Source organism: Oncorhynchus kisutch, linkage group LG4 (assembly GCF_002021735.2).
Source record: "Oncorhynchus kisutch isolate 150728-3 linkage group LG4, Okis_V2, whole genome shotgun sequence".
Lineage (NCBI taxonomy): Eukaryota > Metazoa > Chordata > Actinopteri > Salmoniformes > Salmonidae > Oncorhynchus > Oncorhynchus kisutch.
In genome coordinates this window covers 18,407,326-18,431,283 of record NC_034177.2, presented here as the reverse complement: position 1 = coordinate 18,431,283, position 23,958 = coordinate 18,407,326, and the positions used below count along the sequence as shown (strand labels likewise).

Here is a 23,958-nt window from a genome sequence, read left to right as displayed (position 1 = left end):
AAACTCTCCTTCCAGACCCATATCAAACATCTTCAATCTAAAATCAAATCTAGAGTCGGCTTTCTATTCCACAACAAAGCCTCCTTCGCTCACGTCGCCAAACTTACCCTAGTAAAACTGACTATCCTACCGATCCTCGACTTCGGCGATGTCATCTACAAAATAGCTTCCAATACTCTACTCAGCAAACTGGATGCAGTTTATCACAGTGCCATCCGTTTTGTTACTAAAGCACCTTATACCACCCACCACTGTGACCTGTATGCTCTAGTCGGCTGGCCCTCGCTACATATTCGTCGCCAGACCCACTGGCTCCAGGTCATCTACAAGTCCATGCTAGGTAAAGCTCCGACCTTATCTCAGTTCACTGGTCACGTCGGCAACACCCACCCGTAGCACGCGCTCCAGCAGGTGTATCTCACTGATCATCCCTAAAGCCAACACCTCATTTGGCCGCCTTTCCTTCCAGTTCTCTGCTGCCTGTGACTGGAATGAATTGCAAAAATCGCTGAAGTTGGAGACTTATCTCCCTCACCAACTTTAAACATCTGCTATCTGAGCAGCTAACCGATCGCTGCAGCTGTACATAGTCCATCGGTAAATAGCCCACCCAATTTACCTACCTCATCCCCATACTGTTTATATTTATTTACTTTTCTGCTCTTTTGCACACCAGTATCTCTACCTGCACATGACCATCTGATCATTTATCACTCCAGTGTTAATCTGCAAAATTGTAATTATTTGCCTACCTCCTCATGCCTTTTGCACACAATGTATATAGACTCTTTTTTTTTCCTACTGTGTTATTGACTTGTTTATTGTTTACTCCATGTGTAACTCTGTGTTGTTGTCTGTTCACACTGCTATGCTTTATCTTGGCCAGGTCACAGTTGTAAATGAGAACTTGTTCTCAACTAGCCTACCTGGTTAAATAAAGGTGAAATAAAAATAAATAAAATAGTTTAGAAAAGCTGTTTGCATGTATAGCGCAAAATTTTACGTGGAGTCATTACATCATGTACCTTCATTATATAGGTATGCACGTCAGCTTTGACATCGGTTTTGCACATCGGACGTTAAACTAGACATCGGCCGATACCTTTGTTGGTATTTTTAGCTAATATAGGACGAATATATTTTTTGCCTTTATTTAACTAGGCAAGTCAGTTAAGAACAAATTCTTATTTCCAATGCCGGCCTAGGAACAGTGGGTTAACTGCCTTATTCAGGGGCAGAAGGACAGATTTTTACCTTGTCACCTCGGGGATTCGATCTTGCAACCTTTCGGTTACTAGTCCAACGCTGTAACCGCCCCAAATGTTTGCCGATATATCGTGCATCCCTAGTTCGAACGGTAAAATAAGTTGGCAACATTATTATAGACTGGTGACTAATTTATTTTGAAGTTGCCAAGTACCTCAACTCATCTAAAAGTTGAGTTTACCTGAACCTTCGACTCCTTTGAGTTGCTATGCGTCTATACTTAAATGTAAATTCTTAAACCTTTACTGTGTAACGTTACCTGTTTGTCCTCTGTTGTTGCATAACTGTTTGCTGAAATCCATATTATTAATAAGATGGTAATTCAATCGACTGTTTCCTCATTGTTGCTACTCTAAATCGGCTATTCAGCTCATGTGTCAATTGAATCTCAAGAAGGAAACAGTCGGTTTGTATTTGATCAATGTTTTATTAAGTATGGATTGCATCCGATCTGTCGGCTCTATTCATGGTATTTACATCTGCATCGTTTGGCAACTGAAAGTGGCTCAAGTTTTCAGCAAATTCACTTTGCCCAAAACGTGACAGGTAGATAGTTTCAAAATTATAAAACTGACCAGAAATTCTCTTTCAGCTAATTCGTGGGTCCCTGCCGCTAGAGAAAAAGATAGCTAGCCATTATGCTAAAGTAAGATACTGGTTGTTTCTGATTGTTACACAAATAATGTAAGCAAGCTAACTCTATAACTAATATTTGGCATATTAAATGAGACAGTTTGAGGTTTCATTCTATTCCAAGTGCGAAGAATGAGCTCCTTAGCCGGGTAAGACTGGGACCTGCTTGCCTGGCTACCTTATTTCGCTAGCATATCCATTGCAATGAACTCCCAAGGCCTCGAGCTTGCAATATCGCACAAGAAATGAGGCATAGCTACTCGTCGCAATAAGACGGGACAACGACTCGAGATGAGTGCATGCTACCCATACCCAGAATCGATGTAATTACCTGTACTGAGGACCGGCACCATGCGTGAATCCATAATAATTGCTTGCAGCCATCTTGGAATCTACTGTACTGGGAGTCCGGGACAGACTTTCTGTCACGTGTCCGTCATCTACAATCGCGCGCATGCTTCGACATTTAAAGGAGCAATTCGCAGTTAAAACAATAACAAAGCAAAGCAAAGCTCCCGCCTCTGTTTTGATTTGAGGGATGGGCCTGGAGAAATAGAGGGATGGGCCTGGAGAAATGGAACCACTCTCAAATTAATAGACAGAGCTATGGATGCAAGAACTCTATTATATAAAAATGATAGTTTTTACCATTATTTGAGGCCATTGTGGTTTTTTACGTTTACATTGTTTACAAACATTGGAGTAAAACAAGCATATATTTTGGGTTATGATAGGGTACGACAGTTGAACTAAACTCATGAGGCATTAGAAGTTATTCAAGAAATCGACGGGTATATATAATTAAGCTAAAATAATGGATGTAACAACTGCAGATTGCCATTTTAACTCTAGATGCGCTGGGACAATGTATTTCACAATTTAAAACTATAGATATATATGTGTAGCCTACTCTGTTTGCATGAAATTCTGTTCTAACAGTCTCAGTTTCTCGATACATTGTTGCAATAATAAACCGCTATGCGTGTAGCCAACAGTAGCTTCTGCGACTGAGATCGGGTGGTTTGCGTAACCAAGTGCAAAATGTAGGCTATTAGAAGTATAGAGGTAAGAATCATGTCCATCCTAAATAGAATGGGGAAATGTTGTGTTGGTAGCCTATCAGTGCACTGTGTAGAGCAAATGAGTTTTAGTTTAAATCAGTTTCAATCCGTATAGGCCTATATAGCTTCTGAACATTTATAGTCTATTCTGTTTCAAATCTACAAGCTGTGCAGAGTCCATACTGATGCAACTAAACTAGTGGTGAACGAAGCGTGTATTAAGGGTCAGACAAGTGCCACATATAGACCTTATGACCTCCCACCACCACTGCTGCCTAGGGCAGAATGCTCCATAGAGGGAAAGTCCAGTACTGCAGCTGGGCATAAAAAGGGGAGAAGGAAGGACAAGAATGGGTGGAGCATAAGCAGCCGGGTGAGAAATGTGTGGATGAAAGGGGAATATGATTGGTGGAGAGAACTGAAGTGAGAGAGTGAGACTGAATAAGTGAGTGTATGGGTAGGGGATGGGAAGGTGATGTGTTGCGTGTAGAGAGAGAGAGAGAGAGAGATGCTGTTGCCAGGGAACAGTCGGCATAGAGGACCATTCACAGCAGCTCATGGAGTAAAAACACAAAGAGAGACTTGATATATTTGTGGTGTTTTTAGAATAAACAGGCAGATAGGAACAGGAGGAGTATCCCAGTATGGACTGGAATAAACCAACATGAGCAGAGAGGATAGTACAGTATAACTGCTGAAGAGGAATTGGCACAGATGAAATAGCTATTATGGGATGGAGAGAGGAGGGATTATCACAAAAGGATTTAGAGTATAAATAGAATTACATGGGCATTATAGACAACCAGAAACAGTCATAATGATACCAGCATTGATGCCTTCAATTTAAAGGGTTGAGTGGAACTCTAAAGGAGCCTGTCACTTCAGTCTTCACGGCCAGTCTCTTTCACATTCTCCTTCCCCAACAGAGGTGGCCAGGGGGTTTTAGGGAACAGAGCTGCCCCCTGTCTTCAGACACCTGCTGCTGCCTTGACACAGGGGATGTAGAGAGAGAGGGGGGCGCCTCACTAGACCCATGCATCAACCCTGGTCTGGAGGATTACAATTCCTAGCTGTCCAATCTTTACATCAGTGAGTAAGGAGGGTGGACGCACAGGGACGCACAGACGGACGGAAGGAAGAGATTCAAAGGATCTCTTATTGCCCATGTGAGTACTACAGCCGCTCAGACCAGATGCCCTTGCGTTCTTCCTCTACCCTCTTTACTACAGACTCCTTGTACAGTGTGTGTGTGTGTGTGTGTGTGTGTGTGTGTGTGTGTGTGTGTGTGTGTGTGTGTGTGTGTGTGTGTGTGTGTGTGTGTGTGTGTGTGTGTGTGTGTGTGTGTGTGTGTGTGTGTGTGTGTGTGTGTGTGCGTGTGTGTGTGTGTGTGTGGTAAATGTGTAGTAGCTCATGAAAACCATTGTCTATCAACTCAGTAGGATTAAATGTAAAAGAGGAATGTTTCCATTGTATTCTGCTCTTGCATTTTCCTTGCAGGTGCATACTGCACACTACTATAATTCCTCTTAATTTACTCAAATGCCTGGCAGAATACTGAATACCCTTCCTGCCTACAGGCATAGCCTCCATTTGTATGCCCTCCAGAGAAGTAGAACCATCATTTCATTGTCAGTGTCTTACCTTAAAGTATTAGGATCCTATAAATATTTATGCATGGACATTATAGTGAGGGCACAAAACAATCCATAGTGTTTTATAAATGAAAGATGCGGGCAATTGATTACTTTGAGCACCTCTCATGCTAGTTTGTTTTTCTTCTTCCCTCCATCGTGATAACATGCCAGCTCTCTTTTCATTTGTTTGGATAGGATACTGTATTACTTCACTAGGCACAGACAGTTGGGTGTAGGAGGGTATGCAAATTATTCTGGCCACACAATAAGGCTCACGGTTGCACACTCAATCGAAGTGACATGTTTTGTGGGTTATGGCTGGGGTATTCTGCTATGCCCTTGGATATAAAGGACACTTCCCTATAGCCTCTGAGAGTGTGTATGGTGTAGATGTATACATTATATATATAGAGCCTGACCTACCTAACCACTCCTCTTTCTTTGACAATTAATATGATTTTACAAAGACATTATAAAAACATAGTACATCTTACAATGCATTTGAAAGTATTGCCGGACAACAACATGATGTAAACAATCATTGAAACATTGTGATGTGTGTAGGACATTGCCTTACAAATCGTAGTGTTATCTCATTTATTTGTTCTGTATTTGTGTTGTGTGAATTCTCAGAGTAAGTGTTGCCACTTATCCACAGATCGGTACTGTACTTAAGGGGCCCTCCGTCAGTGTATATGTTTCTATAAATGTCCACAGCTGACCTAGGGAACTTACTGTATGTCACTCAGTACACCCCAAGTACACCCCTTTGTTGATTTTCTACATGAGTGAAGAGGTACAAAGAGAGGAGGACTTCAATTCCATTAAACAACATTGGTCCCATTCTAATGCAATGAACCATACAACCTCAGCAGTAATTATACTGTGTATCTGACTCTTAATAACATTACATTGCCTCATTCTTATTCAACACCGTGGATGATGCTAATGAAAACTGAAACCTACGTTACACTTACAAATTTCCCTTAAAAACAGAATGTCGGTGATTACACTACGGTGCACTAACTAACATGATGTTAACACAGCTTGAGCTACCTGTAGGCAGTTTTATTACGCTGTAGGCCTGTCACTGTCTATTTGAACTAGTGGCAGACAGACAGGATAAACCTGAACACATCAAAAAGGTGGCAACTGGGCTGAGGATTAGTAGCTGAGGAGGAAGGATTCAGAGTTGATTTCTCCTAGACTCTTGGATTCCACCTAGGAAATTCCTTCATTGTGATTGACTTTGAGTGAAGCTGCAAGGGGACCTGAGTCACATGTTCCTCACATGCTACATAGAGGGATAAACGCCCCGTGGCCTAGATTAAGCCTCTCAATTGAAATCATAAATACCGATAAATGAAATAAAAATCCTAATAACTGTACCATTGTTCCTTTTGTACAAACTCATTATTGTCTTATAACGTCTTATAACGGAGGAATTATCTGTGTTACACAAAACATGGGCTTATTGAAGTTGCCACTTGCACTTCATACCTGAGGATTGTTTTGATTTGGTTTGAGGTAGTTTGATAATATAATAATAGTAGTGATGGTGATCAGTGATCATTATAATTGTGATGTAGCACTTTTCCAAAGCTCAAAGTGCTCCATTGTAACAAGTGATTGATTGATTATTGTTGGTTAGTTAATTATGCATGGTCTGTCGCTGTGTGCCGCAGGCCCCTCTCCTCCCCTCCATGGAATGAGGCGACTGTAAGAATGGATAACATGGAGTATAAAGACGAGTGGCAGGATGATGACTTTCCCAGGTGGGTGTCAGATGACTTTGATAATGCTGTACTTTACAGGGTACTTATTACTGTGTGTCAAGTATTGTAATAACTCACCGTTACATTGTTCTTACAGCAGTAATCCAACAGTATGTAACAGTATACATAGCCTAAAGTGTAACCGCAAGGTAACAATTAAGCAATAAGGCCTGAGGGGGTGTGGTATATAGCCAATATACCACGGCTAAGGGCTGTTCTTAGAAATGATGCAACGCGGCGTGCCTGGAAACAGCCCTTAGCCGTGGTATATTGGCCATATACCACAAACCGGTGTCTTATTGCTGGTGCCATATTGCTATTTGTTGTCATGGCATTGTTCAATACTTGTTTCTGATTGGCTTGAAGCGCATTCTAGAGCATGCATTATTTCCCTATAATGCACAGCATATTTTCACGGTAGAATTCAATGGCTATAGTTCATTCTTACATGTTCTATATTTTAGTTGCTTTTGAAAGCAAAAGTTTAATTGAAAACATTATTTGCATTGTAGATTTTCATAATGGCAAGCTAGGACTGCTTGTTTGTTTTATCTGTTGGCCCCGTTGCCTAGTCTACGCCATTTTACCTGCTGTTGTTGTGCTAGCTGATTAGCTGTTGTCTCACCTACTGTTTTAGCTAGCTTTCCCAATTCAACACCTGTGATTACTGTATGCCTCGCTGTATGTCTCTCTCAAATGTCAATATGCCTTGTATACTGTTGTTCAGGTTAGTTATCATTGTTTTAGTTCACAATGGAGCCCCTAGTTCCACTCTTCATACCCCTGATAACTCCTTTGTCCCACCTCCCACACATGCGGTGACCTCACCCATTACTACCAGCATGTCCAGAGATACAACCTCTCTCATCATCACCCAGTGCCTCGGCTTACCTCCGCTGTACCCGCACCCCACCATACCCCTGTCTGCGCATTATGCCCTGAATATATTCTACCATGCCCAGAAACCTGCTCCTCTTATTCTCTGTCCCCAACGCTCTAGGCGACCAGTTTTGATAGCCTTTAGCCGCACCCTCATACTACTCCTTCTCTGTTCCGCGGGTGATGTGGAGGTAAACCCAGGCCCTGCATGTCCCCAGGCACCCTCATTTGTTGACTTCTGTGTTCGAAAAAGCCTTGGTTTCATGCATGTCAACATCAGAAGCCTCCTCCCTAAGTTTGTCTTACTCACTGCTTTAGCACACTCTGCTAACCCTGATGTCCTTGCTGTGTCTGAATCCTGGCTCAGGAAGGCCACCAAAAATTCAGAGATTTCCATACCCAACTATAACATCTTCCGTCAAGATAGAACTGCCAAAGGGGGAGGAGTTGCAGTTTACTGCAGAGATGGCCTGCAAAGTAATGTCATACTTTCCAGGTCCATACCCAAACAGTTCGAACTACTAATTTTGAAAATTACTCTCTCCAGAAATAAGTCTCTCACGGTTGCCGCCTGCTACCGACCCCCCTCAGCTCCCAGCTGTGCCCTGGACACCATTTGTGAATTGATCGCCCCCCATCTAGCTTCAGAGTTTGTTCTGTTAGGTGACCTAAACTGGGATATGCTTAACACCCCGCCAGTCCTACAATCTAAGCTAGATGCCCTCAATCTCACACAAATCATCAAGGAACCCACCAGGTACAACCCTAACTCTGTAAACAAGGGCACCCTCATAGACGTCATCCTGACCAACTGGCCCTCCAAATACACCTCCGCTGTCTTCAACCAGGATCTCAGCGATCACTGCCTCATTGCCTGTATCCGCTACGGAGCCGCAGTCAAACGACCACCCCTCATCACTGTCAAACGCTCCCTAAAACACTTCTGTGAGCAGGCCTTTCTAATCGACCTGGCCCGGGTATCCTGGAAGGACATTGACCTCATCCCGTCAGTTGAGGATGCCTGGTCATTCTTTAAAAGTAACTTCCTCACCATTTTAGATAAGCATGCTCCGTTCAAAAAATGCAGAACTAAGAACAGATACAGCCCTTGGTTCACCCCAGACCTGACTGCCCTCGACCAGCACAAAAACATCCTGTGGCGGACTGCAATAGCATCGAATAGTCCCCGTGATATGCAACTGTTCAGGGAAGTCCGGAACCAATACACGCAGTCAGTCAGGAAAGCTAAGGCCAGCTTCTTCAGGCAGAAGTTTGCATCCTGTAGCTCCAACTCCAAAAAGTTCTGGGACACTGTGAAGTCCATGGAGAACAAGAGCACCTCCTCCCAGCTGCCCACTGCACTGAGGCTAGGTAACACGGTCACCACTGATAAATCCATGATTATCGAAAACTTCAATAAGCATTTCTCAACGGCTGGCCATGCCTTCCGCCTGGCTACTTCAACCTCGGCCAACAGCTCCGCCCCCCCCGCAGCTCCTCGCCCAAGCCTCTCCAGGTTCTCCTTTACCCAAATCCAGATAGCAGATGTTCTGAAAGAGCTGCAAAACCTGGACCCGTACAAATCAGCTGGGCTTGACAATCTGGACCCTCTATTTCTGAAACTATCTGCCACCATTGTCGCAACCCCTATTACCAGCCTGTTCAACCTCTCTTTCATCTCGTCTGAGATCCCCAAGGATTGGAAAGCTGCCGCAGTCATCCCCCTCTTCAAAGGGGGAGACACCCTGGACCCAAACTGTTACAGACCTATATCCATCCTGCCCTGCCTATCTAAGGTCTTCGAAAGCCAAGTCAACAAACAGGTCACTGACCATCTCGAATCCCACCGTACCTTCTCCGCTGTGCAATCTGGTTTCCGAGCCGGTCATGGGTGCACCTCAGCCACACTCAAGGTACTAAACGACATCATAACCGCCATCGATAAAAGACAGTACTGTGCAGCCGTCTTCATCGACCTCGCCAAGGCTTTCGACTCTGTCAATCACCATATTCTTATCGGCAGACTCAGTAGCCTCGGTTTTTCGGATGACTGCCTTGCCTGGTTCACCAATTACTTTGCAGACAGAGTTCAGTGTGTCAAATCGGAGGGCATGCTGTCCGGTCCTCTGGCAGTCTCTATGGGGGTGCCACAGGGTTCAATTCTCGGGCCGACTCTTTTCTCTGTGTATATCAATGATGTTGCTCTTGCTGCGGGCGATTCCCTGATCCACCTCTACGCAGACGACACCATTCTATATACTTTCGGCCCGTCTTTGGACACTGTGCTATCTAACCTCCAAACAAGCTTCAATGCCATACAACACTCCTTCCGTGGCCTCCAACTGCTCTTAAACGCTAGTAAAACCAAATGCATGCTTTTCAACCGGTCGCTGCCTGCACCTGCATGCCCGACTAGCATCACCACCCTGGATGGTTCCGACCTAGAATATGTGGACGTCTATAAGTACCTAGGTGTCTGGCTAGACTGCAAACTCTCCTTCCAGACTCATATCAAACATCTCCAATCGAAAATCAAATCAAGAGTCGGCTTTCTATTCCGCAACAAAGCCTCCTTCACTCAAGCCGCCAAGCTTACCCTAGTAAAACTGACTATCCTACCGATCCTCGACTTCGGCGATGTCATCTACAAAATGGCTTCCAACACTCTACTCAGCAAACTGGATGCAGTCTATCACAGTGCCATCCGTTTTGTCACTAAAGCACCTTATACTACCCACCACTGCGACTTGTATGCTCTAGTCGGCTGGCCCTCGCTACATATTCGTCGCCAGACCCACTGGCTCCAGGTCATCTACAAGTCTATGCTAGATAAAGCTCCGCCTTATCTCAGCTCACTGGTCACGATGGCAACACCCATCCGTAGCACGCGCTCCAGCAGGTGTATCTCACTGACCATCCCTAAAGCCAACACCTCATTTGGCCGCCTTTCGTTCCAGTACTCTGCTGCCTGTGACTGGAACGAATTGCAAAAATCGCTGAAGTTGGAGACTTTCATCTCCCTCACCAACTTCAAACATCAGCTATCTGAGCAGCTAACCGATCGCTGCAGCTGTACATAGTCTATTGGTAAATAGCCCACCCTTTTCACCTACCTCATCCCCGTACTGTTTTTATTTATTTACTTTTCTGCTCTTCTGCACACCAATATCTCTACCTGTACATGACCATCTGATCTTTTATCACTCCAGTGTTAATCTGCAAAATTGTAATTATTTGCCTACCTCCTCATGCCTTTTGCACACATTGTATATAGACCCCCCCTTCGTTTTCTACTGTGTTATTGACTTGTTAATTGTTTACTCCATGTGTAACTCTTTGTTGTATGCTCACACTGCTATGCTTTATCTTGGCCAGGTCGCAGTTGCAAATGAGAACTTGTTCTCAACTAGCCTACCTGGTTAAATAAAGGTGAAATAAAATAAATAAAAAAAGGACGGATGGTTTGGTTAGCTAAACTAGCAAGTTGATTTGTTTGGTTACCACGGCAACTACTGTAGCTATCTAGTAAACTTGCTAGCTACAGTCCTTCAGGGATGTTGAACACATTTCCACTGGCAAATTATAACATTTCTTGTGGCAAATATGTTAAATTATAGCTACAGTATAAAAGGGACAATCAACTCGGGGTGCTATGTGTTCTCTGGAAAATAATGCAACACCATGGAAGGTCGGGGAACACACCTTCCACATTGTTCATTATTTTCCACAGAACACATAGCCCCTCGTTGATTATCCCTTACATAAACTGGTTACCAAGGTAATTAGAACAGTGAATAAGTTATTTTGTGTCAGCCAATCAGCATTCAGCATTGTGTTTACTTTTTTTAACACCTGGGCATCAGTACTGAGGAGATGTGATGGGTGGATGGCATTTCATCACAACTGGTAGATGACAATGACTCATGCTTGCAGTGATGTTTGTTGCTGAATTACTATAATCAGCTTCAGCAAAATGTGCTTGAGGATTTCCCAGTGGGCTAGCCCCGTGCAACTGGTCTAATTATAGACTGGGATACCCAGCAGATACCCCCATCTACTGAAATCAACCTTCTCTGAAATTACAATAGCTATATCACAATAGTATGTGCCTTAAACATTCACAAACACTGCATTGATAAAGATTAATTGGCCCCCAATAACTGAAGAATTACGAAGATAACTTGATTTAGGCGTGATATGTCCCTTTATTGTCCCTTTGAGGTGTACGGAGATCAGATACTTGCTCTGTAGGCGTGAGAGTGAAAGAGTGAGAGTGCGAGAGTGGGAGAGAGAGAGAGAGAGAGAGAGAGAGAGAGAGAGAGATAGAGCATCCTGACACCAGGCAGCATCCTTTCTCTCTCCATCTGCAGCCTGGCCACATAGACTAGACGTAATATAGTCAAAGTAAATCCAGGACACACAAATTAGTATGATATGTTACAATTGGTATGTTACATAAGACAGAAAACAAAAGTAGGGTGTTTGTTTGGGGTGGATGTATAACGCAAGCGTCTAGCAACCCAAAGGTTAAGTGTTTAAATCTAATCACAGACAACTTGAGCATTTTAGCTAATTAGCTACTTTGCAACTACTTAGTGTACTAGCTAACCTTCCCCTAACCCTAACCTTAACCATTTAATCTAACTCCTAACCTTAACCAGTAACCCTAATCCCTAGCCTAGCTAACGTTAGCCACCTAGCTACCATTAGTATTAGTTATCTAGCCACCTAACTAATGTTAGCCACAACAACTTGGATATTGTAACATATAATAACATTTGCAAATTCATAACATATTGTATGAATTGCAATTTGGAAAATATTGTATGAATTGCAATTCATAACATATCATACGATTTGAAAGTCATTACATATCATACGAAATCAATGATGGACATCCACAAATTAATACATACAGTTCCATACGAAAGTAACATATCAGACTAATTGGAATGTCCCGGATTTACATTTACTATGTTGCGTCTACCCCTGAGTCCAGGTTTCCATCTGAGGGAGTGGAGGCAGGGAGCATGTGCAGCTCTCATTAAATGGCAGTGGGCTATGTCATGTGATGCAGCCAGGAATCAAAAACACAGCATCACCAGGAAAATGGTGGCAAATCAGCTTTAGGGAAGAGGAGGAAGAGAAAAGCAGCAGCTCTGAAGGATGATGTGCCTGAGGCTCGCTATAATCGACTGAGATAAGGGAATGCATAATAATATAGGATCTAGGGTTGTGAAGTCAATTATTTGCCTGGATCATCTTTGAAATCATCCTTCTCCTTTTTCATAAGGTAAGCTCTTATGATATGTTATTTCAGCCCTCGTCATCTTAGGAGAAGAATATGGCCTGACCGCTTGACATTACAGATTATAATACCCTTTGTTAGATATCAATCCTATTTAATTTAATCTTCATGGATTTCATTTTATGTAGGAAAATGGTTATTGAACAATGGGAGCTTGTCAGTAGTGATAGCAGTAGTCTGTCTTCAGGGACACTAGGTCGGACACCATGCAGTGTAACGGATGCTCTTGTCATTTGTTATTGCCAGTCATGTTGTTTTGGCAACACTCTGTTCTGGACTTTCTGTTCACCCTGGGATGTTAGGATGAAAGGATATCTTAGGCTTATGCAGCAAAGCAAAGTGGAACTGTATACCTTATATTTCCTCTGTGCCTCTTGGTATTTGGTTGAAGTTGTTGTTGTTGTTTCTCCCTGTATTATACCCTTGATTCCCCTCCTCCTTCCAGTTGTTTCACATTACAATAGGTGACAAGGGAAATTACACCTCGTGTTAAGGGGTAACCTAACAGTGTGTCTGCCTCCCTGTACAGAGAACAGGGGGTTTTGACATACTACCGCCTCTCCCTCCCTCCTCTCAACATGGCAGTGCTATCATCTAAAGAGCTCCCTGGGGAGATGCTAATAACCATCCAGCCTCTCTCTCTGTGCTCCCTTTGTGGTGCTGAGCCAGATCACTGACAACCCCACTGACATGATTCAAACCAAATCAAATCAAAGTTTATTTGTCACGTGTAACGAATACAACAGGTGTAGACTTTACAATGAAATGTTTACTTACAGGCTTTAACCAACAGTGCAAAAAACGTATTAGGTGAACAAAGGTTGCTGGCATATGTTAATTTTGCACCATCTGCAATGATGTGATACTGTACTAGTGTGCTTCCAGGACTATTTGGGGTTTGGTTTATTTGAATAAAGTCTGACTGGCTGGCTTTAGGGTTCGGTCATGTCATGCTATTGTGTGTGGCTGTGGCTCTGACAGAATGCTGTGCCACTGTGTTGATTTTTCAGACCACTTCCTGAAGACGGTGACATGGAGTCTTCCTGTGGTCTCACCGATGACAAAGCCTGTGAGTAACTTTAAAAGACTATGTGACTGGCATTAAGTACCTCAATTAACTTACACTACATGGCCAAAAGTATGTGGACAACTGCTCGTTGAACATCTCATTCCAAAATCATGGGCATTAATATGGAGGTCCCCCCTTTGTTGCTATAACAGCCTCTAGTCTTCTTGGAAGGCTTTCCACTAGATGTTGGAACATTGCTGCGGGGACTTGCTTCCATTCAGCCACAAGAGCATTAGTGAGGTTGGGCACTGATGTTGGACGATTAGGCCTGGCTCGCAGTCGGCGTTCCAATTAATCCCAAAGGTGTTCACTGTGGTTGAGGTCAGGGCTCTGTGCAGGCCAGTCAAGTTCTTCCACATCGATCTCAACAAACCATTTCTGTATCTACCTCGGTTTGTGCACGGGGGCATTGTCATGCTGAAACAGTAAAAGGGCCTTCCCCAAACTGTTGCCACAAAGTTGGAAGTACAGAATCGTCCAGAAGGTCATTGTATGCTCTAGTTTTAAGATTTTTCTTCATTGGAGTTAAGGGGCCTAACCCGAACCATGCAAAAACAGCCCCGGACCATTCATCCTCCTCCACCAAACTTTACAGTTGGCACTATGCATTGGGCAGGTAGCGTACTCCTGGCATCCGCCAAACCCAGATTCGTCCGTTGGACTGGCAGATTTGTATTTGTATTTGTATTTATTATGGATCCCCATTAGCTGCTACCAAAGCAAAATTAAGACAGTTGTTGAAGCTAAGTGAGTGTTGCGACTGAGGACAGACGATTTTTATGCACTACGCGCTTCAGCACACGGCGCTCCTGTTCTGTGATATTGTGTGGCCTACCACTTCGCGGCTGAGCCATTCTTGCTCCTAGATATTTCCACTTAAAGTTGACCAGGGCAGCTCTAGCAGGCCAGAAATTTGAAGAACTGACATGTTGGAAAGGTTGCATCCTATGACAGTGCCACGTTGAAAGTCAGTGAGCTCTTCAGTAAGGCCATTCTACTGCCAATGTTTGTTAATGGACATTCCATAGCTGTGTGCTCGATTTTATACATCTGTCAGCAACGGGTGTGGCTGAAATAGCCGAATCCACTAATTTTACGGGGTGTCCACATACTTTTCTGCATACAGTGTAAGTAACTTCAGCAGTATTACTTTATGAATAACAGGTATTATCCAATTGTCATATTTTGCTGATGATTGTTATATTGTTAAAAAGGCCACTAAATATATTGTAACATTTTTATTTTTTTTAACTTTATGACAATAAGCCTTGCCTCACACACTGATGCTTTAAACCCTTTTTTTCACATGCTACTTCATAAACCCTGCAACTGTGAATTCAACTGGATGTTATGTGTGTACACTACCAGTTACTAATGAGTCTCACCTCCTCTGTCGCAGCTCCCCCCAACTCTCTGAATGTTAGTGCAAGTGGAGGTGGCGGAGGTGGAGTAGTGTCCACTCATCGCAAGCGCCGTACGTTAGTGGCCCCGGATATCAACCTGTCCCTGGACCACAGCGAGGGTTCCATGCTGTCTGACGACTTCCTGGATACGCCCGACGACCTGGACATCAACGTCGACGACATCGACACCCCCGACGACAACGACTCTCTGGAGTTCATCACCAATGGCAATGAGCTGGAGTGGGAAGGTGAGTAGGGCTCATGGGGCATGGATTAATGGAAGCCCTGGTATCAGCCTTCAGCCCTGGTTGCCAGCCTGGTAGCCTGGGTGCCAGTCTTTCTGCTTTAGACAACCTGTTATTTGGCTAAATGTAGTTTGCGCAGACACGGTCTGGCACCCACTTCTGGTAGATAAATAGCTGCATAGTACACTAATGTTTATGTCCACAGCCAAACAGCAAAAAAGCTAAGATACTGAAGAGAAATACAAAAGTGGATGACATAAAATAAATAAATGTTGTCTCACTCATACAAATACATTAGCTTCACATTGTAGCATAAACACCTTTCAACTTTCCACTATGTATGTCCAGATGATACCCCGGTGGCCATTGCCAAAGCGGGGCCTGGTGACGGAGTGGAGGAAGACTGTGCTGATGGGACGGGGGGTAACGGGCGCCTGTGGAGGACCGTGATAATCGGGGAGCAGGAGCACCGTATCGACATGCAGGTCATCAGGCCGTATCTCCGCGTCATCACCCATGGGGGTCAGTATCCAGCCAACAGCATCCAGCCAGAGCCATAGATACTGTATACGTATTTATTTTATTTTTTATTTCACTTTTATTTAACCAGGTAGGCCAGTTGAGAACAAGTTCTCATTTACAACTGCGACCTGGCCAAGATAAAGGAAAGCAGTGCGACACAAACAACAACACAAAGTTACACGTGGAATAAACAAACATACAGTCAATAACACAATAGAAAAGTATATATACAGTGTGTGCAAATGAGGTAAGATAAGGGAGGTAAGGCAAAAAATAGGCCATAGTGGCTAAATAATTACAATTTAGCAATTGAACACTGGAGTGATAGATGTGCAGAAGATGAATGTGCAAGCAGAGATACTGGGGTGCAAAGGAGCAAAAAAAAAAATAACAGTATGGGGAGGAGGTAGTTGGATGGGCTATTTACAGATGGGCTATGTACAGTTGCAGTGATCTGTGAGTTGCTCTGACAGCTGGTGCTTAAAGTTAGAGAGGGAGATATGAGTCTCCAGCTTCAGTGATTTTTGCAACTCGATTCGACATAGTTAAACTCATTAAGATTTAATTGTCATTGAACTTTTTCTGCCAACATGGTGCCAATTATTAAATCTCAAACTGAGTTTACATCTGTAAATGTCTGTGCATCCAACATAGTGACACCAACAGAATGAACTAACAGGCTCTACTCTCCTCCTGCAGGTTACTATGGTGAGGGTCTGAATGCCATCATAGTGTTCTCAGCCTGCTACCTGCCCGACAGCAGCTGTGCAGATTACCACTACATCATGGAAAACCTCTTCCTGTGAGTAACTGTGTTATTAAAAATATGACGAGGCACCCATCAGAAAGCCTTGCTATGTAGTGATATTTGAAACTAGGTTATCATGCACAAAATGCTATCATAAAAAATACATTCTTCAGAGAGAGCATGTCATACATCATGTAGGAATGTTGGATTGAACATTTACGCTGCCAGAAAATATAACCTGATTGAGATTTCGTTAGTGCTTGCAATGGCAGCAATAAAATGAACCTCAATATTTTTCCCTTCCACATTGCCATCTCAGGTATGTGGTTAGCAGTCTAGAAATGCTGGTGGCTGAGGACTATTTGATCATCTACATGAATGGAGCCACACCGCGGGGCAAGATGCCAGGCATAGGATGGCTGAAGAAATGCTATCAGATGATTGATAGGAGGTAAGGATATTTATATTTTATACTAACTACTGAACAACAGCTTTTTTAATTCGATCGTTCATGCTGTTGACATAGGATGGACGTGCATGACATAAATATCAACTGAGTTTAAGAAAAGTTAATGGCGCTACTGGCAGTCAATGGGAAAGGGATTCACTCATACTAAGCTGTATTTCCTTATTTCAACTGTCGGCAGGTAACCTAGCGTTTAAGAGCGTTGGGCCAGTAAACAAAAGGTTGCTGGTTCAAATCCTTGAGCCGTCTAGGTGAAAAATATTTAGATGTGCCCTTGAGCAAGACACTGAACCATAATTGCTCTGGATAAGAGCATCTGCTAAATTACTAAAATGTAACTGCTTAAATCTGTTGTCTCTGTAGGCTCAGGAAGAACCTGAAGTCTCTGGTCATTGCCCACCCCACCTGGTTCATCCGCACTGTGCTGGCCATATCCAGGCCCTTCATCAGGTGACAACACAAGGACACATTAATAACACAGTTATAGTATACATATCATCACTGTGACTGACAATTTATAGTTGTACACAAAACATAAATATAACTTGTTGTTGTTGTATCCTGTTGTTATTTGCAGTGTGAAGTTTATGAATAAGATCCAGTATGTACACAGTCTGGATGAGCTGGCAGAGATTGTCCCCATGGAACATGTGCAGGTCCCAGAATGTGTAATGCAGTAAGTATCATCAACCATCATGGTTGACAGACTTGCAGTGATTTACAATTTTGCTGGAGTAGACTAATAAATGATGTAAACTTGCAAGAAAATAATTATTCCTTCAGTGAAAAGACGTGGATGCCTGGCAGAGACTTTGAGGCAGTAAAGAAGTCATAGAAGAAGACATTTAAATATCAACGTTTTTCAAATGGGAATTGATATGTTAATTATGTTATTCTCAGCCAAGGACTACATTTAAGATAGGTTCTGTATTACAACTTGAAAAGGACTTGGATAGGAATAGGAATCGTATGATTTTTCTTTATTTTTATAGATTTGAGGAGGAGAGGATCAAGGCTCGGAGAGAAAGGTAAAATACATTTACATCTGATTTACACTACCGTTCAAAAGTTTGGCGTCGTTTTTGAAAGAAAAGCACATTTTTTTTTGTCTGTTTGTAACGGTTTTCTTCTGGTGAAGGAGAAGCGGACCAAAATGCAGCGTGGTTTCTTTGATTCATGTTTAATAACAAAAAAGATAACCACGAACACTGCAAAACAATAAACGTGGAAAACCAAAAACAGCCCTATCTGGTGCAAAACACAGAGACAGGAACAATCACCCACAAAACCCAACACAAAACAGGCTACCTAAATATGGTTCCCAATCAGAGACAATGACTAACACCTGCCTCTGATTGAGAACCATATCAGGCCAAACATAGAAATCCCAAAATCATAGAAAAACAAACATAGACTGCCCACCCCAACTCACGCCCTGACCATACTAAATAATGACAAAACAAAGGAAATAAAGGTCAGAACGTGACACTGTTAAAATAACATCAAATTGATCAGAAATACAGTGTAAACATTGTTAATGTTGTAAATGACTATTGTAGCTGGAAATGGCAGATTTTTTAATGGGATATCTACGTAGGCGTACAGAGGCCCATCATCAACAACCATCACTCCTGTGTTCCAATGACACATTGTGTTAGCTAATCCAAGTCTATCATTTTAAAAGGCTGATTGATCATTAGAAAACCCTTTTGCAATTATGTTAGCACAGCTGAAAACTGTTGTACTATTTAAAGAAGCAATAAAACTGGCCTCCTTTAGAGACTAGTTGAGTATCTGGAGCATCAGCATTTGTGGGTTCGATTACAGGCTCAAAATGGCCAGAAACAAAGACCTTTCTTCTGAAACTCGTCAGTCTATTCTTGTTCTGAGAAATGAAGGCTATTCCATGCGAGTAATTGCCAAGAAACTGAAGATCTCATACAACTCTGTGTACTACTCCCTTCACAGAACAGGGCAAACTGTCTGTAACCAGAATAGAAAGGAGTGGGAGGCCCCGGTGCACAACTGAGCAATAGGACAAGAACATTGGAATGTCTAGTTTGAGAAACAGACGCCTCACAAGTCCTCAACTGGCAGCTTCATTAAATAGTACCCCCAAAACACTAGTCTCAACGTCACCAGTGAAGAGGGGACTCCGGGATGCTGGTCTTATAGGCAGAGTTCCTTTGTCCAGTGTTCTTTTGCCCATTTTAATATTTTATTTTTATTGGTCAGTCTGAGATATGACTTTTTCTTTGCAACTTTTCCTAGAAGGCCAGCATCCCAGAGTCGCCTCTTCACTGTTGACGTTGAGACTGGTGTTTAATCAACAAATTAGGCACATTTGGGCAGTCTTGATACAACAATTTGAACATAAATGCAATGGTTCATTGGATCAGTCTAAAACGTTGCATACACACTGATGCCATCTGGTGGCCAAAATCTAAATTGCACCTGGGCTGGAATAATAGTACATTATGGCCTTTCTCCTGCATTTCAAAGATGGTGGCACAAAAAAAATACAAATACATTTATTTGTATTATCATTTACCAGATCTATTGTGTTATATTCTACAACATTCCTTTCACATTTCCCTAAACTTCAAAGTGTTTCCTTTCAAATGGTACCAAGAATATGCATAACCTTGCTTCAAACCTTGCTTCAAACCTTAGATTTGTCATTTTAGGCAACAAATTATTTTTTAAAGGGGCTTATTCGTAAGAGGTTTTAACACTAATCAGTACAACAGTTTTCAGCTGTGCTAACATAATTGCAAAAGGGTTTTCAATTAGCCTTTTAAAATGATAAACTTGGATTAGCTAACACAATGTGCCATTGGAACACAGAAGTGATGGTTGCTGATAATGGACCTCTGTATGCCTATGTAGATATTCTATAAAAAATCTGCTGTTTCCAGATACAATAGTCATTTACTATATTATCAATGTCTACACTGTATTTCTGATCAATTTGCTGTTATTTTAATGGACATTTTTGTAGGGGAAAATCATGTCTGACATGTCTAAGTGTAAATTACAAACATCAGAAGCCTTTTTAAACCTCAAATACACTACAAGTTTTAAATTTCCTCCAGGGTGATCAAATGAAGATCCTACATCTGTATTGTGTCCCTCTGCCTGTACAGGATGGAGCAGGAACAGCGGCAGCAGGAGCAGCAACATCAGCAGCAGGCAAACCCACAGGAGTCTTCTTCAGCCAAGGCAGAGAGGTAGGGAGTAGACAGTTGCACTACAATGGCCTGTGTGTGATAGCCAAATTAAGCAATAAGGGACGAGGGGGTGTGGTATATGGCCAATATACCACAGCTAAGGGCTGTACTTATGCAGGACGCAAAGTGGAGTGCCTGGATACAACCCTTAGCCATGTTATATTGGCCATATACCACAAACCCCTGAGTGGCCTTATTGCTATTACAAACTGGTTACCAACGTAATTAGAGCAGTAAAAATAAAGGTTTTGTCATACCCGTGGTATATGGTCTGATATATCACGGCTGTCAGCCAATCAGCATTCAGGGCTTGAACCTCCCAGTTTATAATATCGTATAGACCAGGGATCTTTAACTCCCTCTTCAGCCTGGATACCCAGTAACTCTCCGGGACCAAGGTTGGAGATCCCTGGTATAGACCAAGCAGTAGTCAACATGTCCATATGGTCAAGCAATATTTCCTGTCACTAGCAATATAGAAGGGAATGATGGGGAAACAATGTTACAGAGACATGTTTATTCATTGTCATGTCATTTGCAGGCCCAAGTCAATGATCGCAGAGCAAGGAATCTGAAAAGGACCTCTTCCTCTAGGTTCATCTCATGGTAAATACATAACACTCCACTGCTCCTCTCATAGGGACCACAAGGTGGCACTGTATTCATAAATACACTGCATATTGTGCATATAGTATCCACTGGCAGCCTTTGGCAGGAGCCAGGCTCATAGAGATCCTATTAAATTAGTTCTAAGATATAATTCTGTGGTCGTTAAACCACTTAAACAGATGTTAACCACCAGCACCATTTGAACTTCTACTGTTATGTAATGTCCACTTACTCAGTTTTTTAAGAATCAGACCCTGTCAGCCCACAATGCTATTACAAAGGAATGACCTATCAAGTGCATACAGCCAGGTCTAATGAGTGGACGTGTGAAGAGTGTGTGTGTCTCACTGTGTCATCATGGGACTTTCAGGGGTTAAGGGGTCATGCATGTTGCAGCCCCATTCATTTTTCAATAAGGCCAGCTGTATTGAATGAACTGCTCAGTCTGCCGTGTTGAAAAGTGTGTTCTTGTACAAGTTGTTTAAATCATTACCCTCCTTCTTAATGACAGTGTCTTTTTTAATCTGTGCAGTTGCTGAAAGAAGTTTGGAACATGAATACAATGTTTTATAAGAAGCAAGAGGAAGGCCAACAAGTCTAAGAATACTTCCTAATTTATCAATATCAAGCTGAAGAAAGAATAATGATTTTTCCATCGTGATGTGAACCGACCTGACCCCCAGCACACACACACACTCCTCTGAAGATCTTAGGTTGCAACTGATTCCATCAGGACATTCCAAGGAAGGCAAAGTCCCGACAGGTACTCTCGCTGTTACAAAGACTGTACAACTGCATACGTTACTTAATTTTTACGACTGCTTGAGGCAGTTACTTTTGAACCCCCAGGTTCCCACCATGAGTTTTGTATCCATTTCAAATATAGATACCAGTGTGACAGTGAAATCCCTTTGCATTAGTCAAGATGTAAGGAAAACGTACAAGAATATTGAAGAAAATGTTCCACAGGACATGTGAGAAAACAGGAATATTGTAGAACATTTTCCACAGGACATATTGTAACTGGTGTAAGCTGTCAGTAGCAGGTAGGCTGGTAACCAGACCTGTTTGATGTGTTGGAGGCTCTTGCGGGGACCATGGTAAGCTAGACTTGAGGATGTAGTGTATGCTGAGAGGAGGATATGATCAAAGAGGAGAAGAAGAGGGAAGAGAGAGTCAAGCAATGCTTCCCAGAGAGCTCAGCAATGGTGTATGCTGTGGCATAATAAACGATATTTCACCCATTAGCGCAATGCTACTCCTTGTGTAGACCAGAAGGCTTTGCGAGACATCAGATGCCTTCACCTTTGCTTTGTTTTTGCCTCATAATGTCTCCTAAAACAGGCCTTATTTTTAATCTGCTGCGTTGCATGAATCATTTTGATGCCATTGTTCCATATTCCTAGATTGATCTGGGGACCAACCCATGTACCTTACATTCTGATGTGCCGCACAAATTATGTCTGTACATGAATATGAAGGCACACTGAAAGTAAGACCAACAAGATATTTGCTGTTTTTTCAAGAGGACAGCATTTCGTTTAAATTACTTTAGTCATTCATGTTGTGATTTAATCACATAATTTTTCCATTGTGCTTTGTTTTTGGTACAGTCAAAGCATGTCAACATGTTGCCAGCCTGTAATGTCCCTTCAGATGTCCTATAAGACAATAGACTAGCTGTAAATCTTCTATTGGATACTCACCTAATGGATGGTAAAGGGGAGGTAGTGTTAGAGTTTTTATTTTTGTAAGAATTACATACATGATGTTTTGCCAGTGTAATGTAAGTGTTGTTTTGCACTATTGAATTTGATTGTCATTAAATGGTTAGCATAGAATCTATCTGTGTATATTTGGGGACAGGTTGGCTTCCTAATACTGTATGTAACTCAAGATGGATTTTTGTGTGCTGTTGACATTTTTGTGCATTTAGTATGTACAATTTCATGCATTTTTGGTTACCTGTCTAGGCATGCACCTCTATAGCAAGTATGATGATGAGAAATGTCTAGATGTTTCTGAAAAGCCATCCACCTTCAAAATGTTACTGTACATTGATTCATGTAAAATTGAAGATAGACATTTTCTGTGGACTGGTATTGTGCAGATGATCATGGGCTGGACTAGAGGTTACCGATATTCAAAGGACAGAGTAAGAAAATGTCTTCAGAAAAGTTTACGAAACATTCCGAACACTGGAACGTTTATTTTGCCTTTGAAATACCTATCCCACCAAAAGGTAGGCCTAAACAAGGCACATAATTGCAGGAGTTCTTCTGTAGTCTCCCAATGTTGCTGGGGATTGTGCCCTTTTCTAAGGAATGTCAGTTCTTCTGAGTGCCTATCTATCTTTCAACCAAATTCTACACAGAAAACTATGATGTGGAACGTAAAAATATATTCTCTTAACACTTAGTTGACTACTGGGACTTTTTCCAAGTCATTGGTAGTAAACTTATTTTGTTGACAGTAGTGTATTTTGTTTTGGTAAATGTTCTCCATGGATAGCAACCCTTGAGCATCCAAAAAAGGATATGAATCATATTTTCAGTCTTTAAAAGCACAATATGTTATTACACTGGATGATTTGAAAGAGATCAGTGGGTAATTTGTCTGCTAGCATACTGTATGTAGTTTATTTAAAATAAAAAATGCAAAGCTTAAAATGGGGATCAAAGATTAGCCTTGTTCTTTAGATTGTGATGGTAAATTCTTCCATGTAAATAAAAAAATTAACTGTTCCACCCAACAATCTCTCTGTGACCTGTATTCTTCAATTTCTAATTGACAAATTGCTGTAATGAATATCTTTCACACATTCAGAATGTATGGATAGCTTACACTTGAATCGAACTTGTTGAGAAAATTACAGTTACATTTGCATTAGCATAAAAGTAAGGGTGTCCAGGTGTTCACTGAGTTGACTTGAAGCAATGCTGGACTTCCCGAACAGGTGCTTGTTGGGGTTCAAATGAAGCTATTGTCACAGTCGTGACACACACGTCCACATCCACTCTAACGAGTATCACATGAGCCTCCCGGCTCTGTTAAAAAAAAAACGGGCAGTTACATCAGCTCAGCTGTATTAGTGACAGAGGCAGAGTTGG

General features: G+C 42.2%; 2 protein-coding genes across 6 annotated transcripts in view; one reads left to right on the top strand and one right to left on the bottom strand.

Moving 5' to 3' along the window:
* The window catches only part of LOC109889173 (zinc finger RNA-binding protein), a 29,432-nt gene extending 27,079 nt beyond the window's left edge, over positions 1 to 2,353 (bottom strand). For all 4 annotated transcript variants that reach the window (XM_020480397.2, XM_031822570.1, XM_020480398.2 and 1 more), the window contains exon 1: positions 2,231 to 2,353. In XM_020480397.2, coding sequence (XP_020335986.1) covers positions 2,231 to 2,283 — 53 coding nt within the window. In that variant the 5' untranslated portion in view covers positions 2,284 to 2,353. The remainder of the gene's footprint in view (positions 1 to 2,230) is intronic.
* A 1,140-nt stretch (positions 2,354 to 3,493) lies between these two features.
* LOC109889172 (caytaxin) lies at positions 3,494 to 23,603 on the top strand. 2 transcript variants are annotated; one of them, XM_020480395.2, is made up of 13 exons: positions 3,494 to 4,126; positions 6,280 to 6,369; positions 13,567 to 13,625; positions 15,025 to 15,276; positions 15,622 to 15,795; positions 16,495 to 16,597; positions 16,863 to 16,994; positions 17,373 to 17,459; positions 17,587 to 17,685; positions 18,002 to 18,037; positions 20,156 to 20,239; positions 20,781 to 20,845; positions 21,381 to 23,603. In XM_020480395.2, coding segments are annotated over exons 1-12 (1,152 nt in total). In that variant the 5' UTR covers positions 3,494 to 4,124; the 3' UTR covers positions 20,815 to 20,845; positions 21,381 to 23,603. The 2 variants fall into 2 exon arrangements, with proteins under 2 accessions (XP_020335984.1, XP_020335985.1); XM_020480396.2 differs by lacking the exons at positions 3,494 to 4,126; positions 6,280 to 6,369 and adding an exon at positions 12,283 to 12,541.
* The last annotated feature ends 355 nt before the right edge of the window (positions 23,604 to 23,958 follow it).